An 18,291-nucleotide genomic window follows, 5' to 3' on the forward strand; every position below is an offset into this window, starting at 1 on the left:
TACTGCACTGCAAGGCACTCCAGGACCTCTTCTTCATAAAGTGACTATTTTCAAGAGCAGAAGACACAGCTGACTTTCTTAACACAAAGAAAGAGACAGAGGCAGACAAAATGAAGAGATAGAGAAATGTATCCCAAATGAAAGAACAGGACAAGGCCACAGCCAGAGATATAAGCAAAACAGATATAAGTATCATGCCTCATAGAGAATTTAAAGCAATGATCATAAAGATACTCACTGGACTTGAGAAAAGAGTGGAATAAAAAATAATGAAATCTTGACATTTGCAACAACATGGATGAAGCTAGTGTATAATGCTAAGTGAAATAATTCACAGAAAGACAAATACCATGTGATTTAACTCATATATGGAATTTAAGAAAATGAATGAGCTTAGGGAAAAAGAGAGAGGCAAACCAAGAAACGGACTCTTTTTTAAAAATTCAATTTAATTAACATATATTATACTATTAGTTTCAGAGATAGAATTTAGTGATTCATCAGTTGCATATAACACCCAGTGCTCATTCCATCAAGTGCCCTCCTTAATGCCCATCACCCAGTTACCCTATACCTCTACCCTCCTCCCCTCCAGCAACCCTCAGTTTGTTTCCTATAGTTAAGAATCTCCTATGGTTTGTCTCACTCTCTGTTTTTGTCTTATTTTTCCTTCCCTTACCCTGTGTTCATCCGTTTTGTTTCTTAAGTTCCACATATGAGTGCAATCATATGGTATTTGTCTTTCTCTGACTGACTTATTTCATTTAGCATAATACCCTCTAGTTCCATCCACTTTGTTGTAAATGGCAAGATTTCATTCTTTTGATGGCTAAGTAATATTCCACATCTTCTTTATCCATTCATCTGTCGATGGACATCTGGGCTCTCAAGAAGCAGACTCTTTTTTTATTATTATTATTATTATGTTATGTTAGTCACCATACAATACATCATTAGTTTTTGATGTAGTGATCCACAGTTCATTGTTTTCATATAACACCCAGTGCTCCATGCAGTACGTGGTAATACCCATCACCAGGCTAACCCATCCCCCCACCCCCCTCCACTCTAAAACCCTCAGTTTGTTTCTCAGAATCCATAGTCTCTCATGGTTCATCTCCCCCTCCGATTTCCCCCCCTTCATTTTTCCCTTCCTTCTCCTAATGTCCTCCATGCTACTTCTTATGTTCCACAAATAAGTGAAACCATATGATAATTGACTTTCTCTAAGAAACAGACTCTTAACTATAGAAAACAAACTGGTGGTTATCAGAGGGGATGTGGGTAGGGGTATGGTCTAAATAGGTGATGGAAATTGAGTGCTCTTGTTGTAATGAGCACCAACTATTGTATCAAGAGTTGAATCACTAAATTATACACCTAAAACTAGTATTACACTGTATGTTAATTAACTGCAACTTAAATAAAACTTTAAAAAATCAAATAAGCCTTGTATGACCTTGAATTTATGAGGCAATCATCTGTTCAGTGCGAGAAATCTTCAGGTGTAAACTTCTCAAATCTAGTCAACAATTGACAGCTGTCACTGGATACCTGGATTATTGGCAAAATACTACTCATTAAGCTTGCTAAACATAGAAAATTAAAAGATTTCTGGTCACCTAAATCACTAAACCCCAATGTACCCAAGAATTGTCAAGAGTCAGATAAACTCTGGAAGGAGCAAATCAGTTGGCCTATCACCTCCTTTTGGAAAAGAAGAACAAAGACAATGAATGTTTTCAGAAAAGAAACTATGTCCAAACCATGCAAGGCTTATTACAAAAGTAACCAGTTGGCATCCACAGAATGCCAAATTCAAACTCTACAACAACCACATAGAAAGTGTACAGCTGGGAGTTCAAGGTCTAGGAGAAATATATCCAGCTAGAACAAACCTCACCAAGGAGTATACTTTGAAAGCAACTGACATAAAAGTTTTCATGAGGCATAACACAAAAACCAACGATGTCTAACAGAAGGCTCCAGATCTGTTAAAGTAGCAGGTGGTTATCAATGCCATATGATGATCTGATTTAATTGACATGACAGTCTTGAGGCTGTGAAGTGAAAGAACATAGTTGACCTGAAGTGTAATGAATAACCCAGTCATATGGTACATCTTAAAACAAATGCAGAATTCTCCTAGGCACTCAGTGAACCCTTAAAAGGATCCTTTATTAGCTCAGAAAATTGAAAACCTGATAAATGTGAGTCTGGTTACAATTTGGTGTTGGTTTGTTTAGCTCCCTTTTCTTTCCCCTCCTATGGAAAGAGGAACTGGGACTATGGTGAGCAGAATGGAGGAAAAAAGGAGAGAAGATGAAAAAGAGAAACAATTTAAATGTATATATGTATATACATTCATCCATGGACAATTCAGAGATGTGTGTTCACATTCTTTGTGCAACCACTGTTTTCGTGGCCCTCTCAGTGCAGGCTTAGTCTATTCACTGACACGTGTTCTGTGTTTCCTCCCTATAACGTTCAATCACTATCTCAACTCTTCTCTCCATAGGTCATTATTTTAATTTTTGGACAGCAAACATGTTTGGGAAGGAGGGATGTTTGGCCCAATTGTTTGGCATACCTTACTAAGTACTTTTATCTCTCCCAGTAAAAGTCCCACAGCAATTCACACACATACACACACACACATACACACAAAGAGTTAATAAGTAGAAAAAGAAGGAAAACTTCCAGTTCGTTATATGACTCCAGCATTACCCTGATACCAAAACCACTAAAGGCACCACTAAAAAAGAGTACAGGCCAACATCGCTGATTAACACAGATGCAAAAATCCTCAACAAAGTACTAGCAAACTGAATCCAACAGTACAGTAAAAAACAAAACAAAACAAAAAACATTCACCACAATAAAGTGGGATCTGTTCCTGGGTTGCAAGGGTGGTTTAATATTCACAAATCAATTAATGTGATACATCACATCAATAGGAGAAAAGATAAGAACCATATGATCATTTCAATACATGCAGGAAAAGCATTTGACAAAGTACAGCATCCATTCATGATAAAAACCTCAAGAAAATAAGTTTAGAGGGAAATTATCTCAACATAATAAAGGCCATATATGAAAAATGCACAGCTAACATCATGCTCAGTGAGGCAAAACTGAGAGCTTTTCTCCTAAGATCAGGAAGAAAGATGTCCACTCTCACCACTTTTATGCAACATAGTACTAGAAGTCCTAGCCTCAGCAGTTAGACAATGAAAAGAAAGAAAAGACAAATACCATATGATTTCACTCATATGTGGAATTTAAGAAACAAAACAAACAAGCAAAGGGAAAAAAATAAGAGAAATCAAGAAACAGACTCTTAATTACAGAGAACAAATCGATGGTTCACCCAAGAGGGGTGGGGTATGGGGGATAGGTTAAATAGGTGATGGTGATTAAGGAATGCACTTAACATGATGAGCACTGGGTGGGGTATGGAAATGTTGAATTACTATTTGTACATTTGAAACTAATATTACACTGTATGCTAACTAACTGGAGTTAAAAATAAAAAGTCTTAAAAAGAAAAACAATTAGAAAAACAAAAAGAAAAGCATGACTGAAATTAAAAGTTAAACACAAGCAAGGGAGTGGAGAGGAAAGCAGGGTTTCAACAACAGACTTGAATTGTGAGAAAAATGAATCAGCTATATTGAAGGTAGGTCAGTAAAGGTCAGTAAAGATTATCTTTCTGTGGAACAGATAGAAAAAAAAAGTGGGGGAGGGGAGCTTCTGATAAATATGGAACAATAGGAAGCATGCCAATATATACATAATGGGAGTACCAGAAGGTGAGGAGAATGATAAAGGGGCAAAAAGTAATAATAATAATTTAACGAAAAAATGGCTGAAAACTTCTCAAATTTGAGAAAAAAACATTAATCTTTACATACAAGAAGCTCAATAAGTTCTAAGTATGATTAACTCAAAGATATCTACACTTAGACACATTATAATCAAAGTAGTGAAAATCAAAGAAAGAAAATCTTAAAAGCAGAAGAGATGATTTATTAGGGGATTATCAATAATATTAACAGCTGACATTTTCTCAGAAATCAGTGGGATGGCCAGAAGGCCAGAAGACAGTGGGATGACAAAAAAGTGCTGAAAGAAAGAATTGTCAGCCAAGAATATTATATCCAGCACATTTCTCCCTCAAAATGAAGAAATATGGACATTCCCAGATAAACAAAGACCAAGAGAATTCATCACCACTAGACCTTCCCTCTAAGAAATACTAAAGGGATTTCTTAAGACTGAAATAAAACAACACTAGACAGTAACTTCAACCCATACAAAGAAATAAGAGCACTGGCAAAGATAATTACATAGATAAATATGAAAGTATAGACATATATATTAACTACTTTTTTCTAACTTATTTAAAAGACAATTGCATAGGGGCGCCTGGGTGGCTCAGTCGTTAAGTGTCTGCCTTCGGCTCAGGTCATGATCCCAGGGTCCTGGGATCGAGCCCCGCATCAGGCTCCCTGCTTGGCGGGAAGCCTGCTTTCCTCTCCCACTCCCCTGCTTGTGTTCCCTCTCTCACCGTCTCTCTCTGTCAAATAAATAAATAAAATCTGGGGGGAAAAAAAGGACAATTGCATAAAACAGTAGTTAAGAAACTGTGTTAATGGGCTTATAATATATAAAAGTGTAATTTATATTATGATAATAGCACCAAGGAGGGAGGAGGGAAGGGAACTATATTGGAGCAAAATTTCTGTACACTATCAGAAGTACATTGGTGTCTATCTGAGCTAGTTAAATTAGGATTTATATTGTAATCCCCAGAGCAACCACTGAGAAAATAAACTTTAAAAAAAAACAGTAAAACAACAACAACAACAAAGAAACTTAACTGGTACAGTACAAAATGTGTTTAACATAAAATTGCAGTAGTAGGAAAATAGGAACAAAAAGGAGATAAGACATAGAAGATAAATAGCAATATATTGGCTAATTACACATAATAAAAATAAAAATAAATAAAGTGCAAAAAAATAAATAGCAAAATGGCAGATATAAATCTTAGCATATCAGTAATTACATTAAATGTAAATGGAGTAAACACTCCAATAAAAAGGCAGAACTTTTCCAACTGGAATTTTTTAAATCCAACTTAGGTGAAATGGACACAATCCTATGGGGGAAAACACAAGTTACCACAAATCATAATAGCATCAAAAAGAATAAGACTGGGAGTTCCTGGGTGGCTCAGTTGGTTAAGCATCTGCCTTCGGCTCAGGTCATGATCCCGGGGTTCTGGGATTGGGCCCCTTGTCGGGCTCCCTGTTCAGCAGGGAGCCTGCTTCTCCTTCTCCCTCTGCCTCTCCTTCTCCCTCTGCCCCCCCCCCCCCCCACTCATTCTCTCTTTCTCTCTCTCTTTCAAATAAATAAATAAAATCTTAAAAAATAATAATAATAAGACTGAATATTGTTAGGATAGCAGTTCTCTCCAAAGTGATCCTATAGATTAAATGCAATTCTTATCAAAATACCAGAAGACTTTTTGCAGAAATGGCAAGCCAATTTTAAAATGTATATGAAAATGCAAATGACCTGGAATAACCAAAATAACTTTGAGAAAAGAATAAGCCATGTTTGTTTTAGACAAGAATAGAGCAAGGCATTCTTAATAATTTATTGTTTTTTCAAAGTTAAAGACTATGTGGTGAGATTATTGTAGGGATTAGTGATGGAGTGGAATTCTTGAGGAGAAACAAAGATATGAAATAGCCATTGTGGGAAGCTGGAAAGGGAAGAGACAAAAGGAAAAGTATTTTTCTTTCCTCTCCAACTTAAGTAGTAGGTGATTTATTACATGTTGACTCACTGATCAATTTCTTTCTTTATCCTAGGTAAGGTAACAAAACATATAATGGAAAACAAAGAGTTTCATGACTTCTCCATTACTGCACTTTCCATTGAGGTTGAAAATAACAAAACAGTATTTACTGTTTTGTTCAATAATGAGGCATACCATTCAGCGGCAACATCACTGGCAATGTTAGACAACGTTCTTTTTATGTCACTTTCTGGCCCCAATGCTTCCATCAAAGTCTCCAACAAGCCTCAACCTCTCCCTCTTTATGATCATAACGTAATGTATGTATGATTTTCCATTTTACTGGAATTGATCCTAAATATATCCCTTGCTATCTGGCCATATGCATTTAAAAATAGCTATTAAATCATCATTTCTACTTATATTTCATAATTTCTTTCATCATTTATTTCATCCTCTGTAGGCCTACAAATGGATTACAAATAGTAATAAGTTTGGCTTTTGGCATGGCTGTTGTGGTCAGTAGCTTTTGCCTTCAGACAGTGACTAAGAGAACCACTAGGGCAAAGCACATCCAGTTTGTGAGTGGGGTCTCTGTACTTACTTACTGGCTCTCTGCTTTTCTGTGGGATCTCATCTACTTCTCCATTCTCTGCTGCTTACTACTGGTGAGTGTTACTGATGGTGCATGAAGGCTTATTGTTCTATGTCAACCACAGGAAATTCCTATTCAGTAATTTGTATCCTAAAATAAAACCCGTAAAGAAATTTGAAATTACTTTGGCTTATTATGCCAGAGAATATATTGTGGAAACCTCATTATGGAAATGTTCTTCCTCATATTTTTTCAATTGGAGAAAACATATTTCTTTGAAAAGTCTCTTTTTAATTGTCTTCCCATGTAATTGCTTAGCATTATGCCTTGTCCCAAAAACTAAAGAAATAAGGGCTATCATTTGTCACTTGTCCCTCACTACTCATATAGATAAGCCACTGCTCACTAATTCCCAATGCTGAGCTCTCTGGTAAAATTGGACAGAAGCACACAGTTTAGAATTATGTCTTAAGTCAGATTTCCTGTTACTATTCACCACCAGCACACACAAACCCCACTCCCATTCCACCACTTTCATACCCCAAATCCAAGTTGGCTGGGTCTGCAAAACAGAACTAGTTTTTACTTGGACACCCAACTCTAGACACTGAGGATGTGCGATAAAGAGCAAGCAAGGATGGTATAACATCTTTTAATGTAATGATTTTGCTCATTGGTGAACTTTGCAACTTCTTTTGTTTTAGATGCATATTTGAGGGTGAGGGATAGGTAAAGCTATATAGTTTCAAGGGGTGAGCACATGGATAAAAGAGGTAAAGTTCTGGGGCACCTGGGTAGCTCAGTCAGTTAAGCATCTGCCTTCAGCTCAGGTCATGATCCCAGGTCCTGGGATGGAGCCCCACATCGGGCTCCCTGCTCAGCGGGGAGCCTGCTTCTCCCTCTCCCACTGCCCCTCCACACCCCCACCCCCACTTGTGTGTGCACTCTCTCTCTCTCTCAAATAAATAATGCTTTAAAAAAACAGGTAAAATTTCTTTCTGTACAAGAGGTACTGGGGAAGAAGTAGTTTAGGCTCATAAGCTAAGGCTTTTCTTTTTTTAATGGGTAAAGTGATTGAAGTAATGAATAGTTCTATCTTCTAATGAAGGCAGGGCTTGCTGTTTTCTAAGTATTCTGGCTTGACTTCTTATTGCACAGTGTCCTTCACCTTGCACTTACCTCTGCACTCTGTGTCTCAGGGAGTGTTCCAATACTGCAGATTGGATGCATTTGTTGCAGATTACAACTTTCTGGACACAATGATGATCTTTATGCTGTATGGTTGGTCTGCTGTACCTCTCATGTATCTTGGAAGCTTCCTGTTTTCTAGTAGTACTGCTGCCTACATCAAGCTCACCCTCTTTAACTACTTTTCAACTATTTTCAGTATCAGCATTTACATCATAAGACAACACTATGGTAAGGACTTCACACAATTTTCCCTTTCTCAAGGAAATACATTAAATAAATGAGGATGAAAGAGCTTGAGGATAAAAATATTAATTGCTAAGCACTTACTTTACTGTGCTTTTTGGAAATCAAATATTTATCAAGTGGGTATATGAGAGATAGAGTTTGAATGAGAGGAAGGTGGGAGGAAATAGAGAAGAGAAAGGAAGAAAGAAAAAGAGAGAATTTAAGTCCTTTAAAGGATCTGGACTCAGTATCACTCTAGCCTCATGAAAGAAAGAGTTAGAAGAGTAAGAGATTATGAGTATGCAGATCACCCCCACCTCCACCTTGAGACATGGTTCTTCAGTTTTTACCATCTTTAGCACTTTGGAGCAAGGTGGGGAGACTGGAGAGTGGAAGGGTCTTCTGGTATGACTCTTCCTTAATTTAATGAAGCACATAATCTTGAACCTCCTAAGGAGAATTTTCTTCAGAAGAAAATAATAAAATATGCAACAAATGTAGTCATCATTAAACCAGTTTATTCCTTTTGGGCCTGGTTTCAGCAGGATTCCAGGAGTAGGTTTTCCCTATCTTCCTTCTCTGATTATGAAATTTAAAGAAAGGCAGACTCTGCTGGTGATTAACATAAATAGAATTTGTTTGTTTTTAGAACATTCCATTTTTCATTTCTCATAAACATGAATTTTGAACTGTATTCATCTAGTCAACTCTGCCTTAAGTGGCAGAACCCCACCAAAAGAGGCTTCCAGACTCATTCCCTACCTTTATGCCTTGGCCTTCCACAAAATGAAATTTAGTGTGTGAACCAGAAATAGCTTTTTTATTCTTTTGCATACCTCTCCAAAGAGTAGTATTATGCCACATAGGGAAGGCTTGAGCCCCTGAATAGTAGGCTAAAACTCAAGTAGGAGTTACACATTCATCTCATTCTCTGAAATAATGATACTATTGTCAATCACTTTTATTCTACCTATAGGTTCTTCCAGTGGTCTGCCCTATTAATCGACCTGTTACCCATTCTGTCTTGCATGTATTTCTTTTCTAATTTTTTCCTCTACTAGTAACTTAAACCTTTGGACTCTTGCACAACATTTACTTATTTTCCCTGACACCAGGTGGAACTGAAGGTCATTTCTCATAGCAGGTTGTCCATCCCTTCTCCCTCAGTGAATCCTCTTCCCTATAGACCGCCAGACTATAAATCCTCAGATTTTCCTAACAGAAGGTAAGAGTGGAGTAATAATGTTAATCTTCATCATTATATTCATTTCTGAGACTTTATTGTCTGGCCATAGTGTAGTATCTTAATTCAGAAGAATCAGTATTTCCTACCACCTGGAGCACAAGAGGTACTGATTTTGCTTTATCTAAAACCCAGATACTATGGGTTTTCTGAATTCCAGTATCTAATTAAGAAGACTCTTCTCTTCGAGTGTGCTTTCATGGACCTGTTGATTTACTTCTTGGAGTAAAATAAAATTTGTCAGGGTGTCTGGGTGGCTCAGTTGGTTAAGCATATGCCTTCGGTTCAGGTCATGATCCCAGAGTCCTGGGATTAAGCCCTACATCAGGCTCCCAACTCAGCCTAGAATCTGCTTGTCCCTCTGTCCCTCCCCCAGCTCGTGTTCACACTCGCGTGCTCTCTCTCTCTCTCTCTCTCTCCCCCTCAAATAATAAAATTAAAATAATTTTTTTACTTTTTAAATTTGTTTTAATTTAAATTCAATTAGCCAAAAAATAGTACATCATTAGTTTCAGATGTAGTGTGTATAACACCCATGCTCATCACATCTTTTGCTCTCCTAATACCCATCACCCAAATAACCCCATCCCCCCATCCACCTCCCCTTCCACAAACCCGCAGTTTGTTGCCCAGAGTTGAGTCTCTCATGGTTTGTCTCCCTCTCTGATTTCCCCCCCTTCAGTTTTCCCTCCCTTCTCCTATGATCCTCTTCCCTATTTCTTATATTCCACAGATGAGTGAAACCATATGATAATTGTCGTTCTCTGACTGACTTCTTTCACTTAGCATAACACCCTCCAGTTCCATCCATGTCAAAGTAAATGTTAGGTATTCATCCTCTCTGATGGCTGAGTAATATTCCATTGTATATATAAGCCACATCTTCTTTATCCATTCATCTTTTGAAGGGCATCTTGACTCTTTCCACAGTTTGGCTATTGTGGACAATGCTGCTATGAACATTGGGGTGCCTGTGCCCCTTCTTTTCACTTCATCTGTATCTTTGGGGTAAATACCCAGGAATACAATTGCTGGGTCATAGGGTAGCTCTATTTTTAACTTCTTAAGGAACCTCCATATTGTTTTCCAGAGTGGCTGTACCAGCTTGCATTCCCACCAACAGTGTAAGAGCATTCCCCTTTCTCCACATCCTCACCAACATTTGTTGTTCTCTGTTATTAATTTTAGCCATTCTAACTGGTGTAATGTGGTATCTCGTTGTGGTTTTGATTTGTATTTGCCTGATGACTAGTGATGTGGAGCATTTTTTCATGTGTCTGTTAGCCATTTGTATGTCTTCTTTCGAGAAGTGTCTGTTCATGTCTTCTGGCCATTTTTTGACTGGATTATTGGTTTTTTGGGTGTTGAGTTTGAGAAGGTCTTTGTAGGTCTTGGATACCAGCCCTTTTTCTGTTATGTCATTTGCAAATATCTTCTCCCATTCCATAGGTTGCCTTTTAGCTTTGTTGACTGTTTCCTTTGCTGTGCAGAAGCTTTTTATCTTGATGAAGTCCAAATAGTTCATTTTTGCTTTGTTTCCCTTGCCTTTGGAGACGTATCTTGAAAGAAGTTGTTGTGGCCAATGTCAAAGAGGTTACTGCCTATGTTCTCCTCTAGGATTTTGATGGATTCCTGTCTCACATTGAGGTCTTTCATCCATTTTGAATTTATCTTTGTATATGGTGTAAGAGAATGGTCCAGTTTCATTCTTCTGTATGTTGCTGTCCAATTTTCCCAGCACCATTTATTGAAGAGATGGTCTTTTTTCCATTGGATATTTCTTTCTGATTTGTCGAAGATTAGTTGACCATATCTGGGCTCTCTATTCTGTTCCGTTGGTCTGTATGTCTGTTTTTGTGTCAATACCATGCTGTCTTGGTGATCACAACTTTGTAATATAGCATGAAATCAGGCATTGTGATGGCCCCAGCTTTGGTTTTTTTTGTTGTTGGTTTATTTTTTTTTAAGATTTTATTTATTTATTTGACAGAGAGAGAGACAGCAAGAGAGGGAACACAAGCAGGCGGAGGGGGAGAGGGAGAAGCAGGCTTCCCACTGAGCAGGGAGCCTGATGCGGCACTTGATCCCAGGACCCTGGGATCATTACCTGAGCCGAAGGCAGATACTTAACCACTGAGCCACCCAGGTGCCCCATAATGCCCCCAGCTTTGTTTGTCTTTTTCAACATTCCCCTGACTATTTGGCATCTTTTCTGTTGCCCTACAAATTTTAGGATTGTTTGTTCCAGCTCTGTGAAAAATGCCAATGGTATTTTGATAAGGATGGCATTGAAAGTGTAGATTGCTCTGGGCAGCATAGACATTTTTACAATGTTTATTCTTCCAATCCATGAGCATGGAATGTTTTTCCATCTCTAATATTCCATCTCCTTGTGTCTTCCTCCATTTCTTTTGTAAGGGTTCTGTAGTTTCTAGAATATAGATCCTTTACTTCTTTGATTAGATTTCTTCCTAGGTATCTTATGGATTTTGGTGCTATTGTAAATGGAATTGATTCCTTCATTTCCCTTTCTACAGTCACATTGTTAGTGTATAGAAAACCAACTGATTTCTGTGCTTTGATTTTGTATCCTGCCACCTTGCTGAATTGCTATATGAGTTCTAGTAATTTGGGGGTGGAGCCTTTTGGGTTTTCCACATGGAGTATCATGTCTTCTGCAAAGAGTGAGAGTTTGCCTTCTTCTTTACCAAGTTGAATGCCTTTTCTCTCTTTTTGTTGTCTGATTAGTGATGCTAGGACTTCTGGTATTATGTTGAACAGCAGTGGTAAGAGTGGGCATCCCTATCATGTTCCTGACCTTAAGGGAAAAGCTCTCAGTTTTTCCCCACTGAGAATGATATTCACTGTGGGCTTTTCATAGATGGTTTTTATGATATTGAGGAATGTTCCCTCTATCCCTACACTCTGAAGAGTTTTAATCAAGAAAGGGTGCTGTATTTTGTCAAATGCTTTTTCTGCATCTGTTGAAAGGATCATATGGTTCTTGTCTTTTCTTTTATTAATGTGATCTATCAGGTTCATTGATTTGCGAATGTTGAACCACACTTGCATCCCAGGAATAAATGCCACTTGGTCATGGTGAATAATCCTTTTATTATTTTTTAACTATCTTTTAAAAATAATCCTTTTAATGTAGCATTGGATTCTATTGTCTAGTATCTTGGTGCGAATTTTGGCATCCATGTTCATCAGGGATATAAGTCTGTAGTTCTTTTTTTTTTAAGATTAATTAATTAATTAATTAATTAATTAATTAATTATTTGACAGAGAGATCACAAGCAGGCAGACAGGCAGGCAGAGGGAGAGGGAGAAGCAAGCCCCCCGGTGAGCAGGGAGCCTGACGCAGGGCTTGATTCCAGGACCCTGGGATCATGGCCTGAGCCAAAGGCAGATGCTTGACTGACTGAGCCACCCAGGCGCCCCTGCAATTCTCCTTTTTTGATGGGGTCTTTGTCTGGTTTTGAGATCAAGATAATGCTGGCCTCATAGAAAGAGTTTGGAAGTTTTCCTTCCATTTCTATTTTTTGAAATAGCTTCAGTAGAATAGGTATTATTTCTTCTTCAAATGTTTGGTAGAAATCCCCTGGAAAGCAATCTGGCCCTGGACTCTTGTTTTTGGGGAGGTGTTTGATTACTGATTCAATTTCCTTGCTGGTTATTGGTCTGTTCCGATTTTCTATTTCTTCCTGTTTCAGTTTTGGTAGTTTATAAGTTTCCAGAAATGCATCCATTTCTTCCAGATTGCCTAATTTGTTGGCATAACTTGCTCATAATATGTAATTAAAATTGTCTGCATTTCCTTGGTGTTAGTCATGATCTCTCCCCTTTCATTCATGATTTTATTAATTTGAGCCCTTTCTCTTTTCTTTTGGATAAATTTGGCTAGAGGTTTATCAATCTTACTAATTCTTTCAAAGGACCAGCTTCTAGTTTCATTTATCTGTTCTGTTCTTCTGGTTTCTAGTTCATTGATTTCTGCTCCAATCTTTATTTCTTCTCCTGCTTGGTTTAGGTCTTATTTGTTGTTCTTTCTCCAGCTCCTTTAGGTGTAAGGTTAGCTTGTGTATTTGGGATTTTTCTAATTTTTGAGGGGCTTGTATTGCAATGTACTTCCCTCTTAGGACTGCCTTTGCTGTATCCAAAGGGTTTTGAACAGATGTATTTTCATTCTCATTAGTTTCCATGAATTTTTTAAATTCTTCTTTAATTTCTGGGTTGACCCATTCATTCTTTAGTAGGATGCTCTTTAGCCTCCATGTATTTGAGTTCTTTCCAAATTTCCTCTTGTGATTGAGTTCCAGTTTCAAAGCACTGTGGTCTGAAAATATTCAGGTAATAATCTCATTCTTTTGGTATCAGTTAAAACCCGATTTGTAGGGGTACCTGGGTGGTTCAGTCATTAAGCGTCTGCCTTCGGCTCAGGTCAGGATCCCAGGGTCCTGGCATCAAGCCCCGCATCCGGGCTCCCTGCTCAGCGGGAAGCCTGCTTCTCCCTCTCCCACTCCTCCTGCTTGTGTTCCTTCTCTCGTTGTGTGTCTCTCTCTGTGTCGATTAAATAAAATAAAATCTTTAAAAAAAAAAACTGATTCGTGACCCAGTATGTGATGTATTCTGGAGAAAGTTCCATGTGCACATGAAAAGAATGAGTATTCTGTTTTTTTAGGACGGAATGTTCTATATATATCTGTGAAGTCCATCTGGTCCAGAGTGTCATTCAAAGTCCTTGTTTGCTTGTTGATCTTCTGCTTAGATGATCTGTCCATTGCTGTGAGTGGGGTGTTGAAGTCCCCTATTATTAATGTATTATTATCAATGTGTTTCTTTACTTTGGTTATTAAGTGGTTTATATAATTGGCTGCTCCCATGTTGGGAGCAAAAATATTTACAATTGTTAGGTCTTCTTGTTGGATAGACCCTTTAAGTGTGACATATTGTCCCTCTTCATCTCTTATTACAGTCTTTGGTTTAAAATCTAATTTGTCTGATATGAGGATTGCTACCTCAGCTTTCTTTTGAGGTCCATTAGTGTGGTACATTGTTCTCCACCCCCTCAGTTTCAGTCTGGAGATGTCTTTAGGTCTAAAATAAGTCTCTTGCAGAGAGTATATTGATGGGTCTTGCTTTTTTATCCAATCTGATACCATGAGTCTTTTGATTGGAGCATTTAGTCCATTCACATTCAGAGTAACTATTGAAAGATATGAATTTAGTGCCATTGTATTGCCTGTAAAGTCCTTGTTTCTGTAGATTGTCTCTGTTTCTTTCTGGTCTATGTTACTCTTGGGCTCTCTCTTCACTTACAGGATCCCCCTTAATATTTCTTGCAGGGCTGGCTTGGTGGTCACATATTCTTTCAGTTTCTGTCTATCCTGGAAGCTCTTTATCTCTTCTTCCATTCTGAATGACAGCCTTGCTGGATAAAGTATTCTTGGCTGCATTTTCTTCTCTTTTAATACCTTGAATATATATCATGCCAGCCCTTTCTGGCCTGCCAGGTTTCTGTGGATAGGTCTGATGTTAGTATGATGTTCCTCCCTCTGTAGGTAAGGAGACTCATGTCTTGAGCAGCTCTCAGGATTCTCTCTTTTCCTTTAAAATTTGCAAGCTTTACTATTATATGTCAGGGTGTTGACCTATTTTTATTGATTTTGGGAGGGGTCCTCTCTACTTCTTGGTTATGAATGCCTGTTTCCTTCCCCAGATTAGGGAAGTTCTCAGCTATGATTTGCTCAAATATACCTTTTGATCCCCTCTCTTTCTCTCTCCCCCCTCACGCACCCCAATAATTCTGACATTGATACATTTCATTAATTTCTCAAAGCCTTTGTTCATGGGCTACTAGTTGTTTTTCTCTCCTTCCCCCAACTTCCTTCCTTTCGATCAGTCTGTCTTCTAGATCACTTACTCTCTCCTCTGCCTCATTCACCCTAGCTGTTGGAGCATCCAATTTAGACTGCATCTCAGTTATAGCATTTTTAAGTTCGGCCTGATTAGATCTCATTTCTGCACTAAGAGATTCTCTACTGTCTTTTATGCTTTTTTTCAAGCCCAGCTATTAACTTCATAATTGTTATCCTGAATTCCATCTCTGACATTTTACTTATATCCATATCAATTAGATCTGTAGCAGAGAACATTACCTCTGGTTCTTTCTTTTGTTGTAAATTCCTCCTTCTAGTCATTTTGCCCAGAGAACAATGGGTTAGCAAATGAGCAGAATCAAAAATATCAACCACAACCAAAGCAAAATACACACTAGATAGATCCGAAGTGGTCAGAAACCAAAACAGAAAAGCAAACAAAACAAAACAAAAAAGAGAAAAAAGGGAGGGAGGAAAGAGAATATAATCTCATAGGGTGGACAAAACAGGGTGATCCACTTGTTCCTGAGTGAATTTTGGTCTGTGTGTTAGAAGACACTAAATCCCAAAATTGCAAAGAAAGCAATACTTATATATATACAAAAATAAAATTGAATAGAGTAGAAAAGGGCCAAAAATGAAGCATAATCTATAAAATGTAGATGTAAAAAATGAAAGTTGAAAAGCGACTTAAAAACAAAGAGTTGATAAAATAAGAAACTAGTTGAAATGGGAAAAAAGAAAAAAAAAAAGGAAAATTTTAGACTGAAAGATAAATGAGTCATGAGAAAAAAACCTCGAGTTCTATATATTTTTTCCCCTAGCGCTGGAGTTTTACAGTCTTGTGGGATCCATAAACTAGTTGTGCACCTGTTCTTCTAGCTCGTCTTCTTAGGGAGGGGCTTGCTGTTCTCCTTCTCAGGGGTCTTTGCCTGGGCGGAGTTGCACCACCCCTCGCCAGGGGGCTGGGCTCAGTGTAAGCTGATCCTCTGTGTGGCTTTTGTTCCATGAAAGCTTTCTGTGCCTCTTTAGAGGATCAGAATAAAAATGGCCATGCCCCAATCTCCAGCCCCAGAGCTGAAAGATCATGGTCCCCACTCTTCAGTAAACCCTCTGGGACAAATAGTCTTCACTTTCCTGTGTGCCGAACTCCACAGACTCCTGCAGTGCATGTCCACAGCAGTCCTCCTGGGGGGGAGTCCGAGGGACCCATGTTGCTGCCCTTTGTGTGCCCTGGGGCTGAGAGCGGTTGTGGGCTCCTGCGCATACCTGCTTCACCACTCCCAGGGAATGGCTGAGTGTCGCCCTACTGTCCTTTACAGGGCCACCGCCCTGAGAACTGTTGCCCAGTCGTGAGTGTAACTGTTTGCCCCTCCCGGGGGATGGCAGAGGGTCTGGGCATACCAGTCCTTTTCACGGTGCTCAGGCGGAAAGCGGTCACCCAATCGCCTGGCTCATGATTTATGGTGACTCAAGCTGAGAGTCCCCTCCTTGGCTCACTGACCATAATCAGTTTCCCCACTCCACTGCTTGGGTACTCTATCAGCTCAGGCTCCCCTGTTAGTTCTGTGACTCCTGGAATCCTGAGACCACATGGACCCACCTAGAATTCTGCCCTTTTCATCTCCTGAGCCCCTTTCAGGCAGGGATGTCTCTCACTGGAGCAGATTTCTAAGGGTTCCAGTTTTGCCCTCTGGGGCTGTATCACTTTCTGGTAGCCAGCTTACAGAGGCTCCGTCTCCCCTCCATTTATCTTCCAATATCTCCCCTCAGATTCATGTATCTGCACCTCCTACCTTGCAAAAGCAGTCACTTTTCTACTTGTAGAGTTACAGATATATTTTCTTACATCTCAGGGTGGATTCATGGGTGTTCAGAATGGTTTAGTAGTTATGCTGCTCAATTCAAGGGACCAGATGAAATGAGGTCCCCTACACTTCTGCCATTTTGCCTCCCCCTAAAAATAAAATCTTTTAAAAAAATAAAATCTGTCTGCAAGAGACACTGAGCTTATTCTCTAGTGCCCATGGAACATTCTCCAGAATCGATCACATCCGAGGTCATAAATCAGGTTTCAACCAGTACCAAAAGATTGGGATCATTCCCTGCCTATTTTCAGACCACAATGCTTTGAAACTAGAACTCAATCACAAGAGGAAAGTCAGAAAGAACTCAAATACATGGAGGCTAAAGAGCATCCTACTAAAGAATGAATGGGTCAACCAGGAAATTAAAGAAGAATTAAAAAAATTCATGGAAACCAATGAAAATGAAAACACAACTATTCAAAATCTTTGGGATGCAGCAAAGGCAGTCCTAAGAGGAAGGTATATAGCATTACAAGCCTTTCTCAAGAAACAAGAAAGGTCTCAAGTACACAACCTAACCCTACACCTAAAGGAGCTGGAGAGAGAACAGCAAATAAAGCCTAAACCCAGCAGGAGAAGAGAAATAATAAAGATCAGAGCAGAAATCAATGAAATAGAAACTAAAAGAACAGTAGAACAGATCAACGAAACTAGGAGCTGGTTCTTTGAAAGAATTAACAAGATTGATAAACCCCTGGCCAGACTTATCAAAAAGAGAAGAGAAATGACCCAAATCAACAAAATCATGAATGAAAGAGGAGAGATCACAACCAACACCAAAGAAATACAAACAATTATAAGAACATATTATGAGCAACTCTATGCCAGCAAATTAGATAACCTGGAAGAAATGGATGCATTCCTAGAGATGTATCAACTACCAAAACTGAACCAGGAAGAAATAGAAAAACCTGAACAGACCTATAACCACTAAGGAAATTGAAGCAGTCATCAAAAAGCTCCCAAAAAACAAAAACCCAGGGCCAGATGGCTTCCCAGGGGAATTCTACCAAACATTTATTTTTTATTTTTTTTATTTTTTTTTAAGATTTTATTTATTTATTTGACAGAGAGAGACACAGCGAGAGAGGGAACACAAGCAGGGAGAGTGGGAGAGGGAGAAGCAGGCTTCCCGCCAAGCAGGGAGCCCGATGCGGGGCTCGACCCCAGGACACTGGGATCATGACCTGAGCTGAAGGCAGACGCTTAACAACTGAGCCACCCAGGCGCCCCTCTACCAAACATTTAAAGAAGAATTAATACCTATTCTTCTGAAACTGTTCCAAAAAATAGAAATGGAAGGAAAACTTCCAAACTCACTTTATGAGACCACCATTACCTTGATCCCAAAACCAGACAAAGACCCCATTAAAAAGGAGAACTACAGACCAATATCCCTGATGAACATGGATGCAAAAATTCTCACCAAAATACTAGCCAATAGGATCCAACAGTACATTAAAAGGATTATTCACCA

General features: G+C 38.8%; 1 protein-coding gene across 1 annotated transcript in view; it reads left to right on the forward strand.

Moving 5' to 3' along the window:
- Positions 1-18,291, forward strand: part of LOC110577498 (phospholipid-transporting ATPase ABCA3-like) — a 172,571-nt gene that overhangs the window by 107,977 nt on the left and 46,303 nt on the right. Inside the window, exons 19-21 of the mRNA XM_044915268.1 lie at positions 5,883-6,129; positions 6,273-6,477; positions 7,604-7,823. Of these exons, the coding sequence (XP_044771203.1) occupies positions 5,883-6,129; positions 6,273-6,477; positions 7,604-7,823 (672 nt within the window). The remainder of the gene's footprint in view (positions 1-5,882; positions 6,130-6,272; positions 6,478-7,603; positions 7,824-18,291) is intronic.

The sequence above is a fragment of the Neomonachus schauinslandi genome, chromosome 5 (assembly GCF_002201575.2).
Source record: "Neomonachus schauinslandi chromosome 5, ASM220157v2, whole genome shotgun sequence".
NCBI classification, from domain to species: domain Eukaryota; kingdom Metazoa; phylum Chordata; class Mammalia; order Carnivora; family Phocidae; genus Neomonachus; species Neomonachus schauinslandi.